The following is a 17,934-nucleotide window of genomic DNA, read 5'->3' as shown; positions in this document are numbered from 1 at the left end:
ATATTGAACAAAACCGGCCCCAGGACCGACCCTTGGGGCACTCCTCTTGGTACCAGCTGCCAACTAGACATGGAGCCATTGATCACTACCCGTTGAGCCTGACAATCTAGCCAGCTTTCTGTCCACCTTATAGTCCATTCATCCAGCCCGTACTTCTTTAACTTGTTGGCAAGAATACTGTGGGAGACCGTGTCAAAAGCTTTGCTAAAGTCAAGGAACAACATGTCCACCGCTTTCCTCTGATCCACAGAACCAGTAAAGAGACACTCAGTAAAGGGGGTGGAACAGGAAATATGGACTCTTCCTTTTTCCTCTGGCTTTTTTCAGCTTAGGTTGCTTTCTGAAGCATGCAGGGGTCCCATACACTGTCATCTCAGAAATGGAACCCAAGCTGAGCAGACAATCGCCCCAAAAATCAAATGCAGCCCTGGAGCACAGCTGGGAATTACACAGTCAAATTACTGAACCCATGTGTTAGTCTAAAAATTTGAAATGAAGTTTGCAATTTCCCTCAGAAAAGCTCTGCAGCGGGAGGTCTGGCTAAGCTGCTGGCTGCTGAAGGGGCGGGGAACCTAAGGGATGTGATAGATACTATGACACATGGAATATCTAAAGACTATTGTCCTGTATAAACTAATAATCACTAACAGATAATTAATGCAAATCCTCAGGCAACTAACTAGTCTGGAGAAGACTCACATCTTGAGGGAAATTGCATATATTAATTTGACCTAGTTCAAGAGGCCTGACAAACAATAAACTGACATCTGCATAAAGTGACCACTCTGATGTAGGGAGAGGGGTCATTCTGCCCCAGTCCAAGAACTGACATGAGACTGTGATCCAGAGAGACAGGCCTTCTGAGAGAACCTAAGTACTCTGAAACCTTCCAGGGTTTCCACAGGAAAGATGGGTGACACCTACTAAGCTAGGCATGCATGTAAACTATTTTTTGTTTTCTTGATATGTTTTCTCTGCAATGCTTTTGTTCTGAATAAATAAAACAGGCGGGTTCTGCCTGATAATGATCCAAAGCAGTGCGGACTGACGCACCTTCATTTTCATCATCTGAGTCAGATGCTACCAACTGAAGGTTGATTTTCGTTTTTGATGGTTCGGTTTCTGTAGTTTCCACACTGGAGTGTTGCTCTTTTAAGATTTCTGAAAGCATATTCCGTACCTTGTCCCTCTCCAATTTTGGAAGGCACTTCAGAGTCTTAAACCTTGGGTCAAGTGCTGTAGCTATCTTTAGAAACCTCATATTGGTACCTTCCTTGCGTTCTATCAAATCTGCAGTGAAAGGGTTCTTAAACTGAACAACATACGCTGGTTCGTCATCCAAGACTGCCATAACACGAAATATATAGCAGAATGTGGGAAAAACTGCGGAGCAGGAAACGTACAATTTTCCCCCAAGGAATTAAGTCACAAATTTAATTAACACTTTTTTTTTTAATGAGCCTCATCAGCATGGAAGCACGTCCTATGGAACGGTGGTTGAAGCACGAAGGGGCATACAAATGTTTAGCATATCTGGCAGGTAAATACCTTGCAACGCTGGCTACAACAGTGCCATGTGAATGGCTGTTCTCACTTTCAGGTGAGATTGTAATAAAAAGCAGGCAGCATTATCTCCCATAAATGTAAATACATTTGTTCGTCTTAGCATTTGGCTGAACAAGAAGTAGAAGTGAGTGGACTTGTAGGCTCTAAAGTTTTACACTGTTTGTTTCTGAGTGCACTTAAGTAACAAAAATAATTCTACATTTGTAAGTTGCATTTTCACGATAAAGAGATTGCACTACAGTACTTGTATGAAGTGAACTGAAAAATACAATTTCTTTTATCCTTTTTTACAGTGCACATATTTGTAATAAAAAAGAATAATATAAAGTACACTTTGTATTTTGCATTGTCACTGAAATCAATATATTTGAAAATGTAGAAAAACATCCAAAAATATTTATAATAAATTTCAATTTGTATTCTATTATTGTTTAACAGTACAATTAAAACTGTGATTAATTGTGACTATTTTTTAATCTAGTTAATTTGTTTTGCGTTAATTGCCTGAGTTAACTGTGATTAATTGACACCCCTAATAATAATCACAATTAAGAAATACATTCTTGAATCATGCAGAGTGAGCACAGATGGCTATAGACTCATGGTGGGAAAAAAATAGCATATCTGTAGCATTTTAAAGAATATGCTTCCAAGGAAAACATTTTCTACTTTTCATTGATTAAATTTTTCTATAAAGGGCAAAAATACACTTTACAAGGTTCCATTAAGTGTCACTTCACTAAAACAATGTTATCTTGATTTCTTCCTTTGGGCTCTCATAAACTGAATTGATAGCTGGAGCAGAGGCAAGGTATAAAAACTGTTTACAAAATAATATATATTATATAATAGCTGCAGCCTGTGTAATGTGCCTACTCTGTGAATAAATAGGGGACTCCAGGCTCTTATGTTTTCAAGCCATTTATGATGACTTAAATGTAAAAAACGTAAAGTGTTATAATGTGCCATTATATGTGAGTACAAAGCGGTGATGTTTCATTTGATCTGTTGGTATTTTAGGCTGTATAAAAGAGAAAAGATTGCATAGTGGCTGAATGTAAAATACACATGACATTGTTCTAATCTGCACAAAATGAGCTTCTACCCTCAAAAACCTGCTACCTTATCTTCTTTCAAATATCTCCTTAACTCATTTCTGCTGTGATAACAGGCAGACAGTACTTTGTGCACACTGCTAGTCCTTACAAAAACATGCTCATGTTATTTTTACCTCATCCTCCCTCTTCCTGCCCCCACCAGTTTGCTCGTCTACTACTCCTGTCTCATATTGAGGTAAGTCAGACTGTAAACTCTTTGGGGCAGAGACTTTCTTTTTACTATGTTTGTACAACTTCTAGCACAGTGCTAATTCCTGACTGGGGCCTCCAGGCATTACTGTAATACAAATAAAGAAATAAATTGTTTAATCAGAATTACAGTTAGTCACACCAGCACCATCAGTTTTTCATTTCAAAGGCCTTATAAATTTATGCTGTGGGCTTTTTATTGGCAGGATGCATGGATATTCTAGTAGCCCTAGTTCTCAAGGGACTCAGACTCCCTTCTGAGTTCAGTGTCAAGACAGAGTTCTTGAATTTGAAGTCCTATAAGAGACTCGCTTCAGAAGGATTGCCGTAGAAAAGCCAAATGGAAGTTCACAAACAGCTAAATTAATGGTTAGCAAACCACTGTCAATGCCTTAATTTATTACACTTCATCACTGTCTACAACTACATAAATACTGTAGAAAGCAGTTTGAAGACAGGCCTGCTAATGCTGAGAATAAAAACAGATATGTAAATATGGAATAATATAGAATAAATGATCACCCAAAGTGATCAACAGGCATAAAGATGAAAACTAATTTTTTATGCCTTTTCTATTCTTTGTATGTTACTTGAGATAATACATTTTATAATTTGAAACAGCAAAATGACCTCCCTTCCTCCCTAATTCTAAACTAATTATAAGACTACCAAATCAGGGGAAATGATCAAGGGGTAATGAACACAAAGTGCCAAATTATGGTTTTGGAAGTGAAGCGATGCAAAGAAAGGCATTTCAAAATAAACTATCACAAATGTACTTTTTTCAGAGTAACAGCCGTGTTAGTCTGTATTCGCAAAAAGAAAAGGAGTACTTGTGGCACCTTAGAGACTAACCAATTTATTTGAGCATAAGCTTTCGTGCATCCGATGAAGTGAGCTGTAGCTCACGAAAGCTTATGCTCAAATAAATTGGTTAGTCTCTAAGGTGCCACAAGTACTCCTTTTCTTTTTACAAATGTACTTATATACATGTATATGAAAAAATGGTCTCCAGGAAATATGGTTAAAGTTCATTACAAGGGAGGTTCAATAACTGTTTAAAAAAAATAAATTATTAGAGAAAATTGACAGTAAGAAAAGTTCTATCATACACTTAACCGCATATGACTTTATAAACTGGAAAGCATTTTTAAAAATTAATTATGCTGTCGAATACATTTGACTTAGATCCATACAACACTTCAATATTTTAAAGCCATTTATATATATAAATGACTAAATAATTAGCCATGTGTTTGTGAATGTAATGTATTTATTAATATCCCTGCTAAACTCTGCAGATCAAAACAAGGTAAAGAGGATGCCCCGCAATTCTAAACGAAATCCTTTCTAGTTAAAGCACAAAGAAAGATCAACATCTAAAAACAAAAGGTGTCAAGTCTAATTTGCACTATCTTGCTAAGGTCTTAAAGATGCATATTCTACATTTGCTTCGTGTCTATAAAACATATTGAGTAGAAAGATTGTCCTCATGCTGATCACAGCCTGCTTCAGTAGCCAAAAAGTCAAAACATAATTGGCTGAAGCTGCATCTTGCTATGGTCAGTGCAGTAAAACAGAGAAGTGGCACTGCCCCATGTACCCTCTACTGCTGGAATTCTGCTGTCCCAATCCAGATTTCATGGGGTAACGAAGGGAAGCACTGTGGAGTGCACTGTGCCGCTGTTCTAAAAAGGAACACTACTCTGTATCCCCTTCCAGTGTTTGCTGCTGACGGCAGCGTATCGATAAGCCCCTTCCATCCCCGTTTGTCAGATCACTGTGATTTGTGGCACTGTCTTGAGCACTAGATAGATAAACTACCCTGCTGCTTTTGTGATGGGGAAGAGGCAGCCTATGCCCTCTTTCCCCATCTATGGCAGCAGTGGGTAGTATCTAGTTCACTGCATAGTGTTTCCAATACAGTATAAACTATTACTGCCCTAATACGAGTTTGCAGTGCCATTGAGTTCAACTGCCTCATGTGAACATCTGAGGTTCTGGGTCAATATATCAAGCCAAAATCTTACATATTTTACCAAAAAAGGGAACTACCAAATTTTGTATTTTTAACATTTGGCTTGTATGTTGTCAGTTTATTAAATTTTCTCTGTCTCGTGCATTTAGATTCTGAGCTCTTTGGGACAGGGACTGTCTCATACTCTGCATTTGTACAGAGCCTATCATATTGGGAACTCAATTCTGATTGAGCCTGCTAGGCGCTATCTTAACACAAATAACAACATATGCTATACTCCACCATTCACCACATAAATAATAGAAGTCCCTGTTCAGTATCAAAGCACATGTTTTGATGCCTATGGGACAAAGGATGTGCTCAGACACAAGGTGGAGGAATCAAGGAACATGCTAGTGCATGTAGCACATTCTACTCAAAGATGACACCTCATGCAGCATATGCACTTTTGTGAGTCATGGAAGGATTGTGTGCATATGTAACTCTTGCCTGCGTGGTGGGGCACTCTGTCTCCCTCTAGTGGCACCTAGCCCATCTAGAGATTGATGAGTCTGCTACAGTCACATGGCTTTTAGCTCATGCAGTAGAGGCTCATACACTAAGCTTCAGAAGTCCCAGGTTCGATCCCACCCACCAGTGACCAGGCTCTGTCAGTGTTACAAGGGGGGCTCATCCAGGATATCAACTCAAAAGTCTCTGAAGCTCAGGGTGCACTTCCTCAGCTAGGGGTAGTATGCCCACTTGGTGGGGCACTCTGTCTCCCTCTAGTGGCACCTAGCCCAGCTAGAGATTGATGAGTCTGCTTCAGTCTTGGTTAAGAGCCATGTGGTTTTTAGCTCATGCAGTAGAAACTCATGCATTTAGCTCTAGAGGTCCCAGATTCAATCCCGCCCACCGACAATCGGGGTATGTTGGTGTTACACATACATGCCAGGCAAGGGATAACCCAATGGTAGTATAAAACATGTGTCAACAGTGGGAGAGGGGGCTGCTTTGGGATATGGATGGGCTAGCACAGGGGTCGGCAACCTTTGAGAAGTGGCGTGCCAAGTCTTCCTTAATTTAAGGTTTCATGTGCCAGTAATAAATTTTACATTTACAGGGGCCCCCAACAGAACCCCAGACTGGCAGCGGGCTGAGCAGGGTCGGCGGCCAGGACCCCGGCTGACAGGGGGTCGGGTGGCTACGACCCCAGACCAGCAGCGAGGTGTGCGGGGTCGGTGGCTGGTATCCCAGGCCAGCAGCAGGCTGAGCAGGGCTGATGGCTGGAACCCCGGCTGGCAAGAGGCCAGCAGCCGGAACCTCAGACCATCACCGGGCTAAGAGGGGTGGCGGACAGAACCCCAGACTGGCAACCCTCACTGGGTCTGACTAAAGAAGAATTCTTTTGACACAGGAACTGAGGAAGACAGCGTACTGTCTTCTGAGGACCCCACACAAACTCACTGTAAAAGTCATGCTGGGGTGAGACTGGAAGGGGTTTGTTGCGAATGCCAGGAGCCAGAGATGCAGTGCTATGTGCCATGGAGATTTTGGGCAGTACAGGTGCCCCTGTAAACTGGGGAGAGGCTACTGTCACATAGGCAGCCCTCCAGGAGTGTCTAAGCTATGCTGGGACCTCCCTAGCACCCGGAGCAGTTCAGAATTAGGAGGATGCAAATGTGACTTAAAGTCACCTTAGGAACTTCCCACAACTTCCTAGGCAGAGCACAGACTCTCCCATCTACAAACTAAGGCCTTATGTATATGACAAAAGGCAGCAGATGGATACAAACAGATATGGGGAAGACAACAGTGAGAGAAAAATACATACAAACAAAAATAAAATAATTAAAAAGTCTCTCCCATCCACACCTCTTTATGTACAAAGAAAAATATCTGGGAAAAACCTTATCAATATATCTTTAATTTTATCAACTGGATCAATCTCTGGCATACTGCTTAAAGTTATTCGGTTATATATTTAGTTTATATCCACCAAAGCGTTTGATGGCCATGTGATTGCCAGCTGTGTAGCTGTGTAACACTGACAGACCCCGGTCATCGGGGGGGTGGGATCGAACCTGGAGCTAAATGCATGAGCCTCTACTGCATGAGCTAAAAGCCACATGGTTCTTAGCTAATGCTGTAGAGCAGACTCATTAATCTCTCTCTCTCTAAGTGGTCTCAGTACCACTAGATGGGACATAACACCACACCCAGAAGGTGTGTGCATTACAGCAGCATTCCTTGGTACACATGCTTCAAAATTTGTTGGTCTTCCATTGTAACAATATGTCTATAGCAAGAAAGCCACCAAAACTGAACCAGTGCTGATAGGGGTGATTGCTGGGTTTGGCTTAGAACAGCCTCATTTTTGATCTTGTCCTGTCAGTTGGTATGGAGCAGCTGAAGAAACCAACAAGAATCTAAAATGTCAATCTGGTGTTCTTCAGCCTTCCTTAATGCCCATGTTTCACTTCTGTTCAATAGCATTGGTTCAACTGGGGTTCTATAATTTCCCATTTCCCAGCAAGCTTGATGTCCCAGTGTCCCCACAGAGGCTGCTGAAAGGCTGAAACATTTGTCATTTACTGGATTCCATTTTTACTGTATTTGTAAAACCTAAAGACGGTACTCTCTTTCTGTAGAACTCCTGGTGCTGAATGCTGGTGTTATGAAAGCATGCTAAATTTACACACATTTGGATTGGTGCATGATGATGATATTTGATATTAAAAGGCCCTGGTCTCTATGTCTCTCTACGCTGCTTTTCTAAAAGAAGCAGAAATACAGCAAAAGGTTTGTTGTCGCTTTCTGAGGACTGAAATAGTTTGGGCTTTGGTTTTGTTCCAGAAATGGAAGCTTGCATTGTACCACAATGAAACAACTGGAACGAGAATTAAGTGTCAGTGAATGCTGCTGGTGTCTCTTTTATTGGGAGTGGAAATTTTCTTGATCCTTTTCTTGATCCATTTGAGGCTTCTTTCTGGCAAATAGATTAAGACATAGCTCTCCACAAAGACAGAAACTTTCCACGTGGTAAGGTAAGTTCTTAAATAACTATATACCTGAAATAAATAATATCAGACAAACAGCAAGTTGCCATACAGCAACTTTGTAAGTCTTGAGCCTTTCTCATTTATTCAAATAATGAGCGGTTTTTTTGCATCTTAATCTACTTCCCAGCAGGAAGAAACTGAACCACAGAAATGGAACAGAACTATTAGATTATTCAGTCTTTCCCCCCTCACCCACCATCAGTTGAAGTGTGCTCTTTAATATACACTTATCAGTTTAAATCCAGTTTAAGTTTTTTAAAACTTTATTTATTTAGATTTTTTTCAGTTGTGTCTACTGAAGTCTCTACATGCACTAAAGAGGTTGTATGCTGAATTAATTATCAAAATGTATCAATACGATAGTAGAAAAATAGACCTCCCAAAAAATATGCCCAACCCTAGAATTAATTCCACCGCATCATTCATCAGTTCCCTAATCAATCCTTAAACCTCTGAAAAGTCTGGGGAGACAAATGAATCTCACTGCATGTCACTACATCTGGACTGCGGTGGACTAGGAGGGCAGGAAAGGGGAAAATAAATTTCAAATCAGAAGACGCTTCACACCAGGAATGACCTGCTCCCAGGCCCCTCCCATTTAAACCAGGAGACACTTTGGCTCAAAATATTCACATGATCACAATTGCTGCTTTATCACAGAGAGAAAGAAAGGCAGTTTCTCAAGTAGCTAGGACTCAAAACATTTAGGACTTCATATGTCAGATTAACACATCACATTGGGAGCTTATAGCCTCAGGAGTCAAAAACCTGCCTGGATGGTGTCTTTAAAGAATGCACTCTGTGGGAAATCCTGTTTAATAGGCAAGGTGTCACAGTCTGCAGTAGCTGCAGTTTCCAAACGGTGTGAGGATGTAGCCCCATTAAACAATGCAGTAAATGTCATTTTGAGGTGACAAAGTCACAGACAGCCTTGATGAGGTCCATATCTCTTCCCCATTAAAAAAAAAAAACGGAGGCAACCTTCTTATGAAGTGCAATTGATAAAAGCATGCTTGGCAGACTACTCGGAAGCAGCTGGATATCCAACAGCTCCCCTAGATTATAAACCCAAGCAAGAAATGGTGGGCATAAACCCTCACTCAGCAGGCCAATATATTTTTTGCCATTTTCCCCAGTTTCTTCCATCTTGTAAGTATTACCTCAAGGCCACCTGGGTTGAGTCTCTACAGAGGACTGCTTCAGTATGTGTCATCTGGTCACCCTTTGCTGGCGATACCCTATATGCTTTATCTCTACTAATTAGATATGAATACTTAATTGAAACACTGATAGCATTTCATAATTAAACAATATTTTCAGGACAAATGCAAACACTGTAGAAGAGAGCAAACCTCCAGTTCATCACAAAATTCTTATACTCTAGACTCCGTTTTCTACAGCACAAGTAAAATTTTACATAACCAATAAAAAATAAGATTATCATTAACATTGTCATACATTTCACACACAAAAATTAACATATCAACACATTGCAAACGCAAGTAATCCTAACACAAGTGAAGTGGGGAAAAACAGAGACACTATATTAAGTCTCTATTTCATTGCATTTTAACTTTTTTGACTGCTGCTGAAAACATCTGTTCAATGTGCAGTGGCAGCCAAAAAAGCTAACAGAATGTTAGGAAAGGGATAGATAATGAGGTAGAAAATATCATAATAACACTATATAAATCCATGGCAGTAATTCACACGATGCAGTCAACCTGTGGAACTCGTTGTCAGGGAATACTATGAAAGCCAAAAGTATAACTGGGTTCAAAAAAGAATTTGATAAGTTCATGGAGGACAGGTCCATCAATGGCTATTAGCCAACATGGTCCAGAACACAACCCCATGCTCTGGGTGACCCTAAACCTCTGACTGCCAGAAGCTGGGACTGGACAAAAGGGGAAGGATCACTCAATAATTGCCCTGTTCTGTTCATTCCCTCTGAAGCATCTGGCACTGGCCACTGTCAGAAGACAGGATACTGGACTAGATGGACCATTGGTCTGACACAGTATGGTCGTTCTTATGTTCTTATGCTTATTCCTGCAACATTAAATGAAAGCACATGATCAAGTGTTCAAGGGCTACATAAATGGCCTCAATACAGAGGTATTTCTCAGTATGCAGTCTCCTTTTAACTTTTCTTCAGAATCCATCTTATTGTTGCTTCTCTTATCTTGTCTAGCAATTTCTTAGTATTATTTTGTCTCTATATGTTTAAAAGTGTTCACTACAGATAATATAAAGATTGTTTCGTACCAAACGGCCTCTGTCATTCCCTCTTCCCAAGAAGACCCTGTACCATGGTTGATTCCTTTATTTTACTCTCTCTGATTTATTTGGAGAGATCTGGAAAGAAAAGTAAACTGGATCGTCCTCCTTCCCCCACATAGTTTGCTTCATTTTACCATGCTGTGCTTAAAATTCTTTCCCAGTCTTTTACCTCTGACAAAATTATGTAAGGTATCTCCATCTTCCATCTGCACAATATTACAGAGGGAAGAAATATTTCTATGTACAACAAATCCTCCTAAATCTAACTCAAAAGATACAGCTAGTCACATTTCATCAGAGCCAAGACAATCTGGATCTTCCCTACCTTTAGGAATCTCTAGAATCCTAAAGATATGGGGTCTAATCAGATTTTCTAGATGTTCTAAACAGGGTTCTATTATAAAATGTTATAAAGACACTGCAAAATTTTTCCAATTACTTAGAAATCTAGGTCCCTAATTATTTGTAAGTGATGCTATGATGGGATAACATGATTTTGGTAATTAAATATTCATGGTAAATAGGCCTAATGGCCTGTGATGGAATGTTAGATGGGGTGGGATCTGAGTTACCCAGGAAAGAATTTTCTGTAGTATCTGGCAGGTGAATCTTGCCCATATGCTCAGGGTTTAGCTGATCGCCATATTTGGGGTCAGGAAGGAATTTTCCTCCAGGGCACATTGGAAGAGGCCCTGGAGGTTTTTCGCCTTCCTCTGTAGCATGAAGCATGGGTCATTTGCTGGAGGATTCTCTGCTCCTGGAAGTCTTTAAACCACGACTTGAGGACTTCAATAGCTCAGACATAGGTGAGAGGTTTTTTGCAGGAGTGGGTGGGTGAAATTCTGTGGCCTGCGTTGTGCAGGAAGTCAGACTAGATGATCATAATGGTCCCTTCTGACCTTAGTATCTATGAATCTATGAATCTATTCCAGCTAAAATATGTGCTGCAAAACTATTATTGGCCTATTCAAGATCATAAAATTTAAATAAAATGTAGTTTCTGGTTAAAGGTACAGAAGGCTAGTTGCATAATATGGGCTACTCATATCTGGAAGATTAGGAATAATAACATTAGGTCAAGTGAAATAATTCTTAAAAGAGAAACCTACTATTATCATGGAAGTAAAATACAGGCTGTTGTACTACAGATTTTTATGTTTTAGCTTTTGAGAACTGTTGACTTTTTGAAACCTCATTGAAATTTATATCATAATCTGAAACAGATTAGAAATTTCATAATAAACTCAACAGTGATTTAACAATAAACTCTATGCAGTTTAAACTTTTTTTTAGGATTTCTTTTGTACTCACCAGGGGCTCTGCCATGATGATGCGAATTTTGCGCTCAGCCTGAGTTGTAAAGTTAACAAATAAGCTCTTCAGGACATATTCGCCTGGTTTACTGTCTGGGTCAACACTGATGGGCAACATGGCTGGAGGTCCCTTTTCCCTTTGTGTGCCAGAAACAGGTGGAACTGGTGGTTTGATGTATCCGTTACCAACTGGAGAGGCTGAAATGAACAAGAAATATGTTTACTTTAGGCAACACCTGCATGTTTTAGTTTTCTAAGACTATTCTAATGTCTTATCAGTGAAACAAAGCAACAAATTAGATAATACTTAGTCCTGCCTTGAGATCAGGGGACTGGACTAGATGACCTCTCGAGGTCCCTTCCAGTTCTATGATTCATCAGGCAAACATACTATGTAAAAATAAATATTGAAAATAAGTTGTGCACTTGTTCAACAAAAATGTGAAAGTTTAGACTAGGTTCTATGGTCTGTGCATGATGAGATTGTCACATGAAACTGTAGATGACATCTTATATCTTATGACTGGGTACAGTTTACGTTTCCTGTTCCACTCTGTACTGTCTTTTACATGATGAGACCTGCCATCACTCACTGCTCTTAATAACACTCCAGTTTCTTATCATCTTATCTTCCATGCAAGATCACGATTGCTCGATTGTCAGCTAGTCTCTTTATTGTTATTCAAAATGCTCAACTCCCACAGACACCAGAAGTATAACTATTTTTGTGTGTGTTAAAACCAGAATATAGAGTGCCTGATTTTCCTCTCACTTGTAAATCAGAAGTCCAGTGAGTTTCACCAGTATAAACCATATGCGAAGAGAGTCAAGCCCCAAATATTTTCTGTGGTACTGAACATCTATTATTTTATCAGTTTACCTGAAAGGACCAAACACTGTTGTTTTATTAACATTATTTATCAGCCTCATAAGCATGATGACAATGGGCACTGTATTTAGCTCTGCTTCTGTTTCTTATAACAAACCAGAAGAGAAATAAAAGCAAGTGCCAATACTGTTTTTCTATGCATGAGAACCCTAAACTTAAATTCCCAAACTTATGCCAGAAGAGGTTTAGTCCTCTATGGGGAAAAAGTGACATGTTTGATCTTGTAGTGTGATGCTGGCTGCATCCCCTGCTGTTCACTTTCCAGTTGGTATAAGAAGTGGTATTATGAGCAGCTCTCAATGGTGCAGATCACCTGCCACTCCTGCTGCAATTCAGGTGTCAGAACACTTTTGAGCAGCTGTGGAGCTGGGGGTAGAGAGATTTAAAAAATGATAAAATGTACAAGGCTGATATCACTTCCCAATCTTGCTGCAATCATAAGAGAAAAACAACCAAAAAGCACATGCATCGCTTTTGTGTGCATCTTACCAGGTTGAAAAAAATGAGACCTGCAAGTACAGACGCAGGTTTTTCAGATATGCAGTGATGGATATCACACATCTAAGATTAGAATCTGGCTCTTAGCATTCTATACCATATGGTCTTCTGGGACGAATTTGGTATCTTCTGCTGAAAGTTATTTTCAAATATTAACCATCTGAATTTACCATAAGAATAGATGATATTTTATATGCTTAACATCCTGTTTCTACAAGGTGCTAAGCATCTTCAACTCCCAATAATTTCAGTGGCATTTGAGGATGCACTGGACTTGGCAGGCTGTGCTCAGAACCTTGCAGAATTAGGCCCACATTTTTTGCACTGAAAATTATGGAAACTGCATTGCAGAATAGGGAACAGATAGTTTTCTTTCAAAATTCCATTTTTAAAAGACCACTATATATCATGTATATGCTAGATTGAAGTAAATTTACTGTTCTGTGTATGACAGAATAGCCATTACTCTTAATGGGTGTTAAATATCCAATCCATATTGCAGTGCAGTGGGAATGAGCCTCTTAATTAACAAGATATGAGATCACATACAGCTCTAGTACAGCTATCACCAAGTATTTTCTCCATCTAGCTTAACTTTCCATAAAGCTTACATTGATTATTGACTGTTAAAACATAATAATGATAATTAAGCTATGCTGGGAATGTGATATTGTACATATAACAAATCATAAATAGAGCACTTCTACATTTTCTAAAACAGGAGTGCCCCATTTACTTCAGCTAGTCTAAACAACAACAGACTTCTAGTGTATGAAGAAGAGAACAATGAGTGAAGAGCATAACTACAAATTCCTCTCCCATCATCATTTAGGATGGTATTATGAGGAATAATGGGGTGCAACTGAAAAAGGGAAAATTTATTTTCAATATCAAATCTATTAGATGATGGAAGTGTCTCTGTCACTTGAGTCCTTTAGCAATGGATGAGACACTTTTCTGCAAAGAAATTATGTAAAATAGCATTGGGGTTCCAGGTTTATTGTAGCAATTTCTGACATTAAACTTGTTTAGTTTACAAGCAAAATGATCATTTTCTAACTGCCAGGTTCACATATTCAGTCTCAGGTCTGAAAGGCAACATAACCACCATTAAGAAGATTTGACAACTCAAATTCTATCCTAATTTATACCGGTGCAACTATTGTATGCAATTTCTGTCTTTTGTTGCATCTGTTGACACTTAACATTAAAAAGGTTGCAGAGCAGTTTTTAAACTAAGAGATGGGGGAAAGCCGATTGCTGCAGAGGCGCACGTGGATTGGACAGAGACTTCTCTTAGAGGAGAGTCTATTGATAGAGATTCTCTAGGTTTTAGTCAGGAGGAGGGGATGAAAGAGGATAAAGTATGGCCCAGATCAGATGAGAAACATTCACATAAAGAATCTGGCACATCAGAAAAGGGCAGACAAATAAACAGTGACAAGTTTTTAAAGTGCTTGTACGCAAATGCTAGAAGCCTAAATAATAAGATGGGTGAACTAGAGTGCCCCGCATTAAAGGAGGATATTGATATAACAGGCATCACAGAAACCTGGTGGAGTGAGGACAATCAATGGGACACAATCATTCTGGGGTACAAAATATATCGGAAGGACAGAACAGGTCTTGCGAGGGCCAGGGGAGTGGCACTATATGTGAAAGAAAATGTAGAATCAAATGAAATAAAAATCTTAACTGAATCCACATGTTCCATAGAATCTCTATGGATTGTAATTCCATGCTCTAATAAGAATATAACAGTAGGAATCTATTATTGACCACCTGACCAGGACAGTGATAGTGACGATGAAATGCTAAGGGAGATTAGAGAGGCTATCAAAATAAAAAACTCAATAATAGTGGGGGATTTCAATTATCCCCATATTAACTGGGTACATGTCACCTCAGGACGAAATGCAGAGACAAAATTTCTCGATACTTTAAATGACTGCTTCTTGGAGCAGCTGGTACAGGAACCCACAAGGGGAGAGGCAACTCTCAATCTAGTCCTGAGTGGAGCGCAGGATCTGGTCCAAGAGGTAACTAGAACAGGACCACTTGGAAATAGTGACCATAATATAATAACATTTAACATTCCTGTGGTGGGAAGAACACCTCAACAGCCCAACACTGTGGCATTTAATTTCAGAAAGGGGAACTATGCAAAAATGAGAAGGTTAGTTAAACAGAAATTAAAAGGTACAATGACTAGAGTGAAATCCCTGCAAGCTGCATGGTCACTTCAAAGACACCATAACAGACGCTCAACTTAAATATATACCCCAAATTAAAAACACAGTAAAAGAGCTAAAAAAGAGCCACCATGGCGTAACAACCATGTAAAAGAAGCAGTGAGAGATAAAAAGGCATCTTTTAAAAAGTGGAAGTCAAATCCTAGTGAGGTAAATAGAAAGGAGCATAAACACTGCCAAATTAAATGTAAAAATGTAACAAGAAGAGCCAAAAAGGAGTTTGAAGAACAGCTAGCCAAAAACTCAAAGGTAATAACAAAATGTTTTTTAAGTACATCAGAAGCAGGAAGCCTGCTAAACAACCAGTGGGGCCCCTGGATGATTGAGATACAAAAGGAGCATTTAAAGATGATAAAGTCATCACAGAGAAACTAAATTAATTCTTTGCTTCAGTCTTCACGGCTGAGGAGGTTAGGGAGATTCCCAAACCTGAGCCGTCTTTTCTAGGTGACAAATCTGAGGAATTGTCACAGACTGAAGTGTCACTAGAGGAGATTTTGGAATTAACTGAGAAACTTAACAGTAACAAGTCACTGGGACTAGATGGCATTCACCCAAGAGTTCTGAAAGAACTCAAATGTGAAATTGCGGAACTATTAACTATAGTTTGTAACCTGTCCTTTAAATCAGCTACTGTACCCAATGACTGGAAGATAGCTAATGTAACACCAATATTTAAGAAGGGCTCTAGAGGTGATCCTGGCAATTACAGACCGGTAAGTCTAATATCAGTACCGGGCAAATTAGTTGAGACAATAGTAAAGAATAAAATTGTCAGGCACATAGAAGAACATAAATGGTTGTGCAAAAGTTAACATGGTTTCTGTAAAGGGAGATTGTGTCTTACTAATCTATTAGAGTTCTTTGAGGGGGTCAACAAACATGTGGACAAGGGGGATCCAGTGGACATAGTGTACTTAGATTTCCAGAAAGCCTTTGACAAGGTCTCTCACCAAAGGCTCTTATGTAAATTAAGTTGTCATAGGATAAGAGGGAAGATCCTTTCATAGATTGAGAACTGGTTAAAAGACAGGGAACAAAGGGTAGGAATAAATAGTAAATTTTCAGAATGGAGGGGGGAACTAGTGGTGTTCCCCAAGGGTCAGTCCTAGGACCAATCCTATTCAACTTATTCATAAATGATCTGGAGAAAGGGGTAAACAGTGAGGTGGCAAAGTTTGCAGATGATACTCAACTGCTCAAGATAGTTAAGACCAAAGCAGACTGTGAAGAACTTCAAAAAGATCTCACAAAACTAAGTGATTGGGCAACAAAATGACAAATGAAATTTAATGTGGATAAATGTAAAGTAATGCACATTGGAAAAAATAACTCCAACTATACATACAATATGATGGGGGCTAATTTAGCTACAACTAATCGGGAAAAAGATCTTGGAGTCATTGTGGATAGTTCTCTGAAGACGTGCAGCGGCAGTCAAAAAAGCAAACGGGATGTTAGGAATCATTAAAAAGGGATAGAGAACTAGACGGATAATATCTTATTGCCCTTATATAAATCCATGGTACGCCCACATCTTGAATACTGCATACAGATGTGGTCCCCTCATCTCAAAAAACATATACTGGCATTAGAAAAGGTTCAGAAAAGGGCAAATAAAATGATTAGGGATTTGGAACGGGTCCCATATGAGGAGAGATTAAAGACGGTAGGACTTTTCAGCTTGGAAAAGAGGAGACTAAGGGGGGATATAATAGAGATATATAAAATCATGAGTGGTGTGGAGAAAGTGAATAAGGAAAAGTTATTTACTTGTTCCCAAAATATAAGAACTAGGGGCCACCAAATGAAATTAATGGGTAGCAGGTTAAAAAAACAAATAAAAGGAAGTTCTTCTTCACACAGTGCACAGTCAACCTGTGGAACTCCTTGCCTGAGGAGGTTGTGAAGGCTAGAACTATAACAGGGTTTAAAAGAGAACTGGATAAATTCATGGAGGTTAAGTCTATTAATGGCTTTTAGCCAGGATGGGTAAGGAATGGTGTCCCTAGCCTCTGTTAGTCAGAAGGTGGAGATGGATGGCAGGAGAGAGATCACTAGATCATTACCTGTTAGGTTCACTCCCTCTGGGACACCTGGCATTGGCCACTGTCGGTAGACAGGATACTGGGCTAGATGAACCTTTGGTCTGACCCAGTATGGCCATTCTTATGTTCTTATGTGTGGCATATTGTGTCAAATATTTGCATAGTAAAAGAGTAAAAAGAGTGACCCAGCAATTGGAACTTCATTGGCAACTCTGCTGCTGATCTGTGAACCAGAATGGAATCCATAATGTTGGCTCTGTAATGCTGATCTCAGTAAAATAAGAGAGAACTTACATTTGTCACTACAGTCAACAAACCGTACTGTTTACTCAAGGGAGCGGATTTGCACAGTTACTTTTCACTGTAGAACCACACTTTAAGAATATATTGTAGGGACAAGTTTTCCATTTGCAGAAGGACAGACAAAATGGAGCAAGAACTTTTTACTACTAATTACTATTGTCATAATTTGCAAAGCTGGTTGCCTGTTAGCATCTTAAAAATACATTTAGGTTCCTAAATTAAGGAGGGCTAATTTTCATAAGTGCTGAATAAATGCAAACATCCAGTTTTAAAAATTTTGTCTTCTGATTTGTAAGAAAAACTGAAAGACATTTGCACCCTCTACACTATGTAGTAAGTTTTTAAGTATCTATATATACAAAGAAAAAACTATCTTATATACAAAAAACTAGATTAACAGAATATAAAGTTTGTAAAGCCAAGCACTCAACATTTAAGAAATGCCAGAATTAAGGT

At 39.3% G+C, this 17,934-nt stretch overlaps 1 protein-coding gene across 13 annotated transcripts in view; it reads right to left on the bottom strand.

Moving 5' to 3' along the window:
- FRY (FRY microtubule binding protein) overlaps positions 1–17,934 on the bottom strand; it is a 371,144-nt gene that overhangs the window by 213,919 nt on the left and 139,291 nt on the right. For all 13 annotated transcript variants that reach the window (XR_006286421.1, XM_043531626.1, XM_043531634.1 and 10 more), the window contains one exon: positions 11,487–11,686. Coding sequence is in view for 12 of the 13 variants with exons in the window: in XM_043531625.1 (XP_043387560.1) it covers positions 11,487–11,686 (200 nt within the window). In the remaining variant the exon portion in view is untranslated. The remainder of the gene's footprint in view (positions 1–11,486; positions 11,687–17,934) is intronic.

The sequence above is a fragment of the Chelonia mydas genome, chromosome 1 (genome assembly GCF_015237465.2).
Source record: "Chelonia mydas isolate rCheMyd1 chromosome 1, rCheMyd1.pri.v2, whole genome shotgun sequence".
In the NCBI taxonomy this organism is placed as follows: Eukaryota; Metazoa; Chordata; order Testudines; family Cheloniidae; genus Chelonia; species Chelonia mydas.
This window is presented reverse-complemented; position numbering and strand designations above follow the sequence as displayed.